Genomic DNA, 12,159 nt, shown 5'->3' on the forward strand with positions numbered 1-12,159 from the left:
TGGACTAGATTATCAAAAACTGGTAAATTTTAAGTGTTTTAGTGTGAGCAAAAGTGAGTAAGGGGGCCACATATTTAAAAGACATTTTATTTGTTCGGTGCCAAAAAGTCAGACACTCTCACAGAGCTTTGATGTGCAGCAACATAGAGCAGTTGAATTAAAGAGTACTCCGGTGAAAAAAATTTTTCTTTTAAATCAACTGGTGCCAGAAAGTTAAACAGATTTGTAAATTACTTCTATTAAAAAATCTTAATCCTTCCTGTACTTATTAGCTGCTGAATGCTACAGAGGAAATTCTTTTCTTTTTGGAATGCTCTCTGATGACATCACAAACACCGTTCTTTTTACTGAGTTATTATAATAACGCTTTATTTATTGTTGTCCTTAGCGGGATTTGAACCCAAGTCCCCAGCGCTGCAAGGCAGCAGTGCTAACCACTGAGCCACCATGCTGCCCTCAGCATGCATCTGCTATGCATCTGCTATGCATGGTTGCTAAAATGGACAGAGATGTCAGCAGAGAGCACTGTGTTCGTGATGTCATCAGTTTTCCAAAAAGAAAGGAATTTCCTCTGTAGCATTCAGCAGCCAATAAGTACTGGAAGGATTAAGATTTTTTAATAGAAGTCATTTACAAATATGTTTAACTTTCTGCCACCAGTTGATTTAAAAGAAAAAAGGTTTTCACCGGAGTACCCCTTTAAAACTTTTGCAAGTGAGAGACAAGGTATCTACTTTTGTTAGACTTGTATTTGACCACGAACCTGTAGTTGACTAGACATGAGGCCCACAAATGTTTTAGGGATCCCAGCCAGACTGTGGTCAGATGTGTGGTGTCTCGGTACCATATTGCATACTGTACCTAGTGTGGTGGTCCCCAAAGTCAGAGTTACTACATTCAGGTAGTGTCCCCCAGGTGGGACAGCCCCTAGTCGCCTCATTATTTTCTAATGCTAGAGTGTTATTATGTGTATATTTAATAATGTGTATACTCAAAATAGTGTATATTAGAGTACTTACCTCGTTGGCTTCGCAGGACCTTTGGTCATGTGACTATGTTAAATCCTCTATGGTATGTTGGAGGATCTTTGGAGGTCCTTGGGTCACATGTTACCCATAACTCTCTGTAAAGGAGATTGACAGTTGTATGGACCAGTGAGCTTAAGTCCAGCCCCTGCCCATATAACTAAACAACAAAACCCCAAAGGGAGATACTAGGGTCAATTTATTCACAACAATTTTAGGGGAACCCCCCTAGGGGAACCCTAAACTAAATACCCCCCAATTAAAATATACCTTTTATTATTCCATTTAAAATATAGATTGTGATGCACATAATTATGTGATTCTGCAAGTGGATGTAATAACACCACCACTAACTTTTAAAACCACAGTTGCCACCGTACTCCTTGACTCCTGTACTTGTCTTTTGTAAGCTCCTGAATGCTACAGAGTGAGCGTGGGTAGCTCAATCTCCTATCTATTGGGAGCCGGTGGCTACTGCTTTTTAAAATCACCAAAATTTAGCCCTCCCTTCCAACGTTTCACTGGCTCCCCAGCTTCGTCAGGAAAGTATGGCGGCTAATGGCCAGCGGGCGTCTCATACTGCCTTTTATATCATCGCGTCTGACGTTGAATGTGACGGCCGCGGCATGTCATCCAATCAACGGCCGGCTTCAGATAATTCTACGTTTCGTTATGATGGCCGTTCGTCCTATCATGGTCTCGATCGTTGGTCATGTGAGTAAACATACTAGACGTCACTAATGGGCGCCCGCATGTGATTGGATATAGTAGTATTCCTAAGGGAAGGTCCATGGCACATGCGCCAATCTCGCGCATGTCCGTGAACTTAGACGTGTCTTATGTTCTTTGCATCTCATGCGCAGGTGCCGGTTCCTGCGCATGTCATTGCACTTAGAAAATATCCTCTACCATGTGTTACTGACTGCGCATGTCAGTGGACTTAGACATATTATCAAATTGTATCCTCCAATTCAATTATTAAGCTGGTTCCATCCTAGGTAAGTATCCTTTAGCTAGATAAGGTTTGTATCCAATCTTATGACAGGTGATATTTACATATGCCACTATTCTGTTGGAATGCTTTTTGCCAGAAAAATCTGTAATGCAACAGGGGGGGGGGGGAAGGGGGTTTATGACACTACGATTGGCTATAATTAATACACTGTCTGGAACAGATAATTATTGTTTATGATTATTGTTATTATACTGTTTGGAGGACAGCTCTATACCTCAGTTTTATATGTGTATAGGCGGACGGGAGGCTGATTAAATATTGTTAACTGTAGGTATACTCCTGCCTGCCAATTGTTCTATGATTTTTGATGCTCATTGTATACATTTTATATTGGGTTTTACCAGTTTAATATTAATGATTTATTTTTCTTCCTTCATTGATAGCATTTTGACATTACTCACAATGGAGGAGATGTTCCCATATAACTCTGGCCCAATTAGTTGTATAGGCTATACTGGTCATTGCACATTACTTCTAGTGGAATAGTATTACTGTCCCCTTCAGTATTATAGTCCATAACTTGCCTATTATGTCATCTCCGCTCACTCCCCCTACAAGATACTGTCTTAGATGGACCATGTCAATCTTGATATCCATTAATTTGCCATGACGTCCGTATCGTGTCGTCAGAAACTATATAATAAAGTTCCCAAATGTACATTGTTGTTAATGTACATTTATGTATGCACTTATTGTAGTCAAAATGGCAGATATAAATGAGACGCCCTATCGGGTGGTGTAATTGTTTTATGTATAGATCTTGATACTTATAATTATCAAAAGTATAAAGATCTATACATAAAACAATTACACCACCCGATAGGGCGTCTCATTTATATCTGCCATTTTGACTACAATAAGTGCATACATAAATGTACATTAACAACAATGTACATTTGGGAACTTTATTATATAGTTTCTGACGACACGATACGGATGTCATGGCAAATTAATGGATATCAAGATTGACATGGTCCATCTAAGACAGTATCTTGTAGGGGGAGTGAGCGGAGATGACATAATAGGCAAGTTATGGACTATAATACTGAAGGGGACAGTAATACTATTCCACTAGAAGTAATGTGCAATGACCAGTATAGCCTATACAACTAATTGGGCCAGAGTTATATGGGAACATCTCCTCCATTGTGAGTAATGTCAAAATGCTATCAATGAAGGAAGAAAAATAAATCATTAATATTAAACTGGTAAAACCCAATATAAAATGTATACAATGAGCATCAAAAATCATAGAACAATTGGCAGGCAGGAGTATACCTACAGTTAACAATATGTAATCAGCCTCCCGTCCGCCTATACACATATAAAACTGAGGTATAGAGCTGTCCTCCAAACAGTATAATAACAATAATCATAAACAATAATTATCTGTTCCAGACAGTGTATTAATTATAGCCAATCGTAGTGTCATAAACCCCCTCCCCCCCCCCCTGTTGCATTACAGATTTTTCTGGCAAAAAGTATTCCAACAGAATAGTGGCATATGTAAATATCACCTGTCATAAGATTGGATACAAACCTTATCTAGCTAAAGGATACTTACCCAGGATGGAACCAGCTTAATAATTGAATTGGATGATACAATTTGATAATATGTCTAAGTCCACTGACATGCGCAGTCAGTAACACATGGTAGAGGATATTTTCTAAGTGCAATGACATGCGCAGGAACCGGCGCCTGCGCATGAGATGCAAAGAACATAAGACACGTCTAAGTTCACGGACATGCGCGAGATTGGCGCATGTGCCATGGACCTTCCCTTAGGAATACTACTATATCCAATCACATGCGGGCGCCCATTAGTGACGTCTAGTATGTTTACTCACATGACCAACGATCGAGACCATGATAGGACGAACGGCCATCATAACGAAACGTAGAATTATCTGAAGCCGGCCGTTGATTGGATGACATGCCGCGGCCGTCACATTCAACGTCAGACGCGATGATATAAAAGGCAGTATGAGACGCCCGCTGGCCATTAGCCGCCATACTTTCCTGACGAAGCTGGGGAGCCAGTGAAACGTTGGAAGGGAGGGCTAAATTTTGGTGATTTTAACAAGCAGTAGCCACCGGCTCCCAATAGATAGGAGATTGAGCTACCCACGCTCACTCTGTAGCATTCAGGAGCTTACAAAAGACAAGTACAGGAGTCAAGGAGTACGGTGGCAACTGTGGTTTTAAAAGTTAGTGGTGGTGTTATTACATCCACTTGCAGAATCACATAATTATGTGCATCACAATCTATATTTTAAATGGAATAATAAAAGGTATATTTTAATTGGGGGGTATTTAGTTTAGGGTTCCCCTAGGGGGCTTCCCCTAAAATTGTTGTGAATAACCTGCCCATATAAGGGAGCTGTAGCCAATTATCTCTCTCTTGGGTTGCTGCTCTCGTGGATGCCGGTCTAGCAGGATGGATCTGTGCAACTTTCAAAGATAAGGCCTAAAACCTGCCGGCCTCAGCCTAAACTAAACCGTGAGTTAACATCTTAATCCCCCCTAAAGCTAGCATGATTACTGGACCAAATCGAATCCCCTAAATCCAATGGATCACCGCAACAATTACCTTCTTAAACTCAATAGACTCACGAGGTCAAGCTCTAATAGATTTTGTTGTATGGACTGTTCCTGTTCATTATTGCCTAAAATCTTCAGTAAAAGTTGTGAAAAGCTTCTGCAAATCTCTGGTTGTGGACAATCAATTATTTCCCTATCTCCCTATCGCTCTTGGAACGGGTGGCGGTAGGACAAGCTTACAGAGAATAGCCCTCACCCTGGCGTCATGAATGGAAAGAGTTAAGCAAGCACCCTTACTAACCGCACAGCTACACTCCCATATACCCTACTCCCCCAGGCTATCACAGATGCATCAGAGGGTTCTTTTCTTTATAAACAAGGTAGTCCTCAACATTTCTGTAGCAGCCCACCCTGCTTTAGTCCTAAAATGGTTAATGTAGTTTACTTGTGACTTGGCTTCAGAAGGCAGCACTTGGAGAGTTTCACTTTGAGGCCATGTTTGATAAGGACCTGGATGTTACAGCCAAATGTGAACCAAATGTTACAGGTGGTCTTAATAAGAGTTGGAGTACCCAATGAAATTGTCCACAGCTGATGATCTTTGCAGCTAGTCCAGAATTACCAAGGGCCTTTTGGCTGTTTCTCTGATTAATTTTCTCCTTGCCCAGCTCGTCAGTTTGGGTGGGTTGCCTGGTCTTGGTAGATTTGCAGTTGTGCCATATTCTTTCCATTTTCATGAGATACTCAAAGCTCGGGATATTTCTTCAATACCCTAACCCTGCTTTGTACTTCTTCACAACTTTATGCCTGACCTGTTTGGTGAGCTCCTTGGTCTTCATGCTGCTGTTGGTATAGTAATGCTTATTAACAAACTCTGAGGCCTTTATTAACAGGTGTATCTGTACTAAGATTCAATTGCAGACGGGGACCCTATTTAATTATGTGACTTGCAAAGGCAAATGGTCACACCAGATCTTTGTTAGAGGTTTCGCAGAATACATATGTACTCAAGACTTTTCAGATTTCTATGTGTAAATAATTTTGAAATCCATGTGATATCCCCCCCCCCCCCCCCCCAATTTCCAAAGAATGAACTATTTTGTGTTAGTGGAAACCATTTTTATAGCCCCAATGTATTTATCCCCTTTATCCCCTTCGGAACACAGTTTTTTTATTTTTGAGTTTTTGTTTTTTTCCTCCTCACTTTTAATAGCCATAATTCTTTCAATGTTTCACCTACAATGCTATATAAGGACTTGTTTTATGCATGACTAATTGTACTTTGTAACGCCGTCACTAATTTTACCACATAATCTAGATCAAAGCCAATTACAGCAACCTCCGGCCATCGTGTCAGCTGATCAGGACCCTGTGTTTGCATGGCAGAGGTCCCGATCAACACCCCTGCACCATCGGCCCATGCATTTTACATTTTCTTCATTTTCATATAAGATATGGACAATATAATGAAAAAACTTGGTAGATGTAGCTTTCAAGTTATGTATGCACAACTCATTTATTATGCCTGAATAAAGCATTTCTGCACTAGATTGTGATAGTTTTTCTTTCATTTCAGAAATTCCTTGTGGCAGTAGCATTTGGTGCTGGAATCCTCATAGTTGTATGCAATGCAGGCTGCTTAAGAGGTGAAAGCAAAACCAAATTAGAACCTAAAGGTACTATAAACTTGAGCAAATTTACTATACAATAGCAGTTTATTGTTATTATTAGTAAGTTTTTAGGTGTTACTAGTGGTTAAACTGTAAATTACTTGTTTTAAAGTTTTGCTGATATTTGCTTTTAAAATTAAGCTGACACTTTCTGTTTTATAAAAATCCCTTTGTCCTCTTTATAATTTCAGTGTTTGGCTATTGGTAAGTGTCCTGTAGACAGTAAATGGAGCAGTGACTATACAGGTGAACTTCCGCTTCACATGGTGCACTCTTAGATTTCTTGACTTGTGGAGGTCCCTGTAGTCAGCCAAGACCCTAAAGATGCTCCCATCCTTCTAGAAAGTGGTTATCAGATTCCAGTTGCTTCTTGTGATTATTAAAAGTCTGAACTATATATGTGCTAATTGTTCTTTATCCTTTATGATTTCTCATCTTGGAGTGATTTCCGAGGGCTTTAGAACCAATTATTAGTTTTTTTCATAGGGTTATGGACTCATTATACACCGGTTTAAACATTCAATGGTCCAACCAATTGATACTGTACTTTGAGGGACCACTCTACAAACATGGGTTTACTAGTATACTAGTTCTAAAAGCATTTTTTTTACAGAAATTTCTGTGACTGTTCCATACATTTAAATAGGGTAAAAATCTAGGCAGGCTGCAGAAACAACCCCATTTGAATATATACACATAGGCCATTTTTAGATTTCTGTAATATGGTTGAATCTTCTCTATATTAAGGCCTCAATGACTGGACTTCCCATGTAATGCCAGAATAAATATTGTGCTGTGCCCTAAAGTTCTTAAGATAACATTTTTTGAATATGTTTATTTCTAGGGTGCTACTTTAGAAAAAAGATTTATCCACTCAACAGTCACTGGCGGACCAAGGATTGTATGGACTGCACATGTGATTCTCATGGAAACTATGAATGCTGCACAATGTAAGCTAAATCCTTTATTAGTTCAGTATACGGAATATTACACCAATCAGCCAACAAAGATCTGAGCTGACAAGGACAATTGAGATGGCTGGATGACTGGGTCAGATCATTTCCAGCAGGTCTTTTTTTTATTTACCGCAAGGAGTGCAATAGCAAAAAATAATTTTAATAAGAGTGCCCATTTAGGAGGTTAAAGGGGGGGGGGGGGGGGGCTGGAACATGACTGGAGCTGGCAGAAGGCTTGCCCTGATCGCACATTCAGTATTTGTCCCTTCTTGGTTTTTCATAAGGATATAACCTATACATTGGTATAGGTTATATCCTTATGAAAAACCAAGAAAGGACAAATACGGAAAGTGTGATCAGGGCAAGCCTTCTGCCAGCTCCAGTCATGTTCCAGTCCCCCCCCCCCCCTCCTTAACCTCTTAAATGGGCACTTTCATTAAAGAAAATTTTGCTATTGCACTCCTTATGGTAAATAAAAAATCTTTCTAATGTACTTTGTTTTAAAAAAAATGACGTTTTCTATGTTTTTTTTGTGTTTCAAAAAGCTGCCACTAAGTCTCTTTCTACTTGCCCAGAGCACATTTGCCCCCATCTCTTGCACAGACTTTTTACTCCTGCTGACCTGGCAGAAGTCCAAAAGCAGGAAATGTTGAGGGGTGTGTGTGTAGCCTTATCCAATCAGAGCTCATCTCACACACTGAACTGCTCTGGGCTGTGTGCAGCAGAGTGAGGGAGGAAGTTCTCCCCTGTATGACTTCAGATGATATCACACCTGCTGTAACACCCCTTCCCAGTCTGTGAATCTGATTGAGACTTAGCAGAAAATACAGAGCAGTATCAAGGTAGAAAACTTAAAAATAAAGGCAGGGGATGGTTTATCATCATGATGGGGGCAGTGAACTGGGAGGATTATAAAATATAACAAGATAATGAGAGGTACTCTTTAAAGACAATGGACATAAATGTATGTCCTGGTGCGATGGTACTTAACATACCAGGATGTACATTTACGTCCAGTACATGAAGCGAGCCCAGTAACTGCGCTCGCTTTATGCACAGCAGGTCCGGGCTGCTATCAGCAGCCAGGGACCCGTCGGTAATGGCAGACATCAGCAATGGCACTGATGTCTGCCATTAACCCCTTAGATGCTGTGGTCAATACCGATCACGGCATCTGCGGCATTAGCGGTGTGCAGACGACTGATCGGACCACCCACAATGAATTTCCAGGGGGTTTGATCAGTCTTGCTCTCAGTGGCTCCAGCAATTTGCTGCTCTGGTTTGCCTTCTAGCAGACCAGAGCAATAGATCACCGATATTACTGATCGGTCCTATGCCTATGCAATGAAATTATAGGGGTCAGAATAGAGACATTTTAAACATACTAAGTTTGTTAAAAAAAAGTTTTTAAAAAGCAGGATCAGGAGAAAATCCCCATAGCAAACCTATGCTGCTCTGGACAGTTCCTGACATGGACAGAGGTGTCAGCAGAGAGCACTGTGGACAAGACAAAAAAAGAAATTCAAAAAGTAAAATAATTTCCTCTGTAGCATACAGCTGCTAAAAAGTACTAAAAGGATTAAAACATTTTAATAGAAGTAATTTACAAATCTTTTTAACTTTCTGGCACCAGTTCATTTAAAAAAAATTTTTTTTTCCACTGGAGTACCCCTTTTTAGCATACTCTTACAATAAACTTTATCTTTATTTAAACAGTAGATAAATAGTACCAGCGAATATAAGAAACTTTATATTGTAGTTTTTTCTCATAGGATATATTACAAAGTGATGCTTCTCATGTACACACACACACACACACACACACACACAGGGCATCTTATCCTTTAAAGTCATGTGAAATGAAAGGTACGCTTTAACATTTTGTCTTAACCATGTCAGAACTAGCCATATTATAAATACTTCGAATTAATTCAGATTTTGGGTTACATAGATCCTTCAGTAATTTAACTGTGTTTTATGGGAATTATTCTCTTACACTCATAGTCAGCATTTAAGTTTTTTGTCCAAACTCCAGAATACCCCTTTAAGCAATCTATTTAATTTGTCTTATATAACTTGTAAATTTTTCTTAAGGGCACAGAAGATAAGTTACAGCAGTATATAATGAACCATTATATTCCCTCATCTGAATCACTAAAATGTTTCCCACTTTACATATCAGGCTAGATAACCTTAGAGGTGTAGATCTACTGATATATTTAAATCTAGCTGGTATCAAGCTGTAACATGACCATAGAGGAAAAAGTGTGAAGGTTATTAGGGGGTTCCAGAGCCTTAAAAGATGAGGGGCACTTGTTCCAAGGTATATGTACCAAATCTCCACCACCATGCTTTAGACAAATTTTATATGATATGCTAGATGTACGTTTTCTATAACACACAGTCCATGGACTTACAAATAATCGTGTCTTAATTTGTCATTTTATGTATGTATATGGTGCCACCATACTTTGTAGCAGTGGGAATTGTCATCACTGGCATCATTCCTTGTTCCCACTAGGGCTCAGAATCTAGATTCAAAATGAACTTATCAGTATTTAGCATGTGCAGGGAAATTGGAGTACCTTAAAGAAGCTCACAGTTTGCTGTCAGATACCATATCTAATTTTTCCATCATTCTCCACATCTTGGTGGCTTTACAGTGTCATCCTGCTGCTTCATCCTGCCTGCTGAGCATCTCAGTCCTCCCAAATGAAGCACTGCAGAGATCAAGGGACATAGCTATAGTCATCACAAGAATGAACTATCTGTATAGATAATTCAGTGGCATATCTATAGTGCACCCAAAATAATTGTGTACAGACAGTGCCCCTGACAGTTATGAATGCCATACACAGTGCTACCAACAATATTGGTGCAATCAGACAGTGTTGGTTGCCTAACCAATATCAGGGTTGGTTGCCTAAACAATATCCCTTCTAAGCAGAAAGTGCTGTTGACAGTGCTAACCAAAAATAATCAGATATTGCCCTCAATCAGTAAAAGTGCCCACAAAATAACTGTGCTAAGCAAATATTTTCTATCACTATACTAGTGCCCACATGACACCTCTAAAATAACTGTGGGAATGCCTTAAGTGTACCTCCAACAGTTAATACAGATGCCAGGTGATGTGGACAGCACTTCACTTAAAGTCAGAAATCAAGTTATGTTATTTATTTCAGTAATACATCACTCACTGGAATAATTAACTAAGCTTGAATACTGGGTAGTGTCCCCTAAAAGTAATAGTGTCAATAATATCCCTCAACTTAACTGTGCCAATCAGCATGATTTTATAAAGCTCCCATGTGAGCCGCTAACTAATTGTAACAGAGTGCCCCCTAATGTATTAAATCCCCATGCAGAGTTACTAACTCTGAAGAAAGAAAGAAGGAAGAATAGTTAGTTAACCACATTTCCACCTCTTTTAGTTTGAGCATTAGGTGGGACCTGTAGGCAGCAGGTGTAAAGTTGGCATTAGTCTATGAGGGTGAACTACAGAGCATAGGACTGATCACCCCCTGGCTTCACCACAGTTTTTAAAGGAAATCTGTCACCAGTGTCCCCTGCACTAACCTGTCGGTTCAGACAGGTAGGGCAGGAGACACTGATGACGACGGTACTTACCTTGTCCCGTTCCCTGCGGTCGTTCTTCGGTATTCTTCTCCGGTATATTCAGCTTGGGGCCCGGCTTGGAGCATGGGCGGAGATTAGTGACATCACTACTGCTGCTCTCTGCTGGGTCCCGCTGCTAGAAAACAGCAGTGGTGATGTCACTAAGCTCCGCCCATGCTCCAAGCTGGGCTTGGAGCTGAAGATACCGGAGAAGATTACCGAAGAACGATTGCACTGACCGGGACAAGGTAGGTACTGTTGTCATCAGTGTCACCTGCCCTACCTGTCGGTACCAACAAGCTAGTGCAGGTGACACTGGTGACAGATTTACATTCACTTCAAATGCATTCTGAGGATATGCATAATTGAAAGTGGCGTAGTAGTAATCAATGGTTTACCGACCTGGGCAATAAGCAATCAATCATGTACTTATGATAATATAAACAGAATATAATGTAATATAATATAACGTGCTTTTAATATTCTTCTCTTTCAAAAAGTTATGGCACACCAGGAAACTATGATAAGGAGAGATGCAAGTTTGTGTTTGACAAGAAGGAGTGTGTTTACAAACTGATTCCGAATAAAGATCCGACCAAGCAGTGTGAAACGTACGGAATGGTGGGATAACCAGTTGTCTGTAATGTCCACCTCAATGCTGATACTTTTCAAGGAAATAGTGACATTTATTTACCATGTACAGGTTAACATGAAATAAAGATTAAGTTTCTTTCATGGCACCTTGGTGATTTCATTAAGAAGACAGAATTACCTATACAAAAAGACTTTGTTTATTTCTTTCCAAATTAAAGTGTACAGTACCTGTCAACAGCAAAAACTATTTATATAATGTAGAAAATAACATTATATGTATATTTGTAATTAGAGATGAGCGAACTTTTCAAAAACTCGATTCGTCCGATTGCTGAATTTTCCCCAAAAATGTGGTTTTTTTTTTACTTGACAATTTTTATTAAACAGTTTTTTGAAAAATTAAGGTATACAAAAAAAATATATAAAAAGAAGAGCCATCTCGCGCAGGAGAGGCTGCGGGAGTATCACATCTTTTCAATTACATTATGAAGTAAAAGAAACTTGTATAGAAAACAACATAAAAAATTACAACCGTAGGCTTTACAAGGTATTAAGTAACGATTATAATCACAAGCTCCACGGGGTTATGAATATAGGGCAAAGACAATGTAGGTGTGGCAAAAAAAATATGGTGCAATAAGAAAAATCAGTTACAGTTGGACCAAATTGTGTTTGCTGTGTATCCAGACATCCCATCTATATAAGAAATAGGACAATCTATCCTGTGCATCTGCAATTT

At 39.5% G+C, this 12,159-nt stretch overlaps 1 protein-coding gene across 1 annotated transcript; it reads left to right on the plus strand.

Annotated features, from left to right (window-relative positions):
• The first annotated feature begins 1,700 nt into the window (after positions 1-1,700).
• LOC130283159 (beta-microseminoprotein-like) lies at positions 1,701-11,456 on the plus strand. The gene is made up of 4 exons (XM_056532353.1): positions 1,701-1,739; positions 6,159-6,258; positions 7,097-7,202; positions 11,327-11,456. The coding sequence occupies exons 1-4, from the start codon at positions 1,701-1,703 to the stop codon at positions 11,454-11,456; spliced, it is 375 nt and encodes a 124-aa protein (XP_056388328.1).
• Positions 11,457-12,159: the final 703 nt, after the last annotated feature.

The sequence above is a fragment of the Hyla sarda genome, chromosome 7 (assembly GCF_029499605.1).
Source record: "Hyla sarda isolate aHylSar1 chromosome 7, aHylSar1.hap1, whole genome shotgun sequence".
Lineage (NCBI taxonomy): Eukaryota > Metazoa > Chordata > Amphibia > Anura > Hylidae > Hyla > Hyla sarda.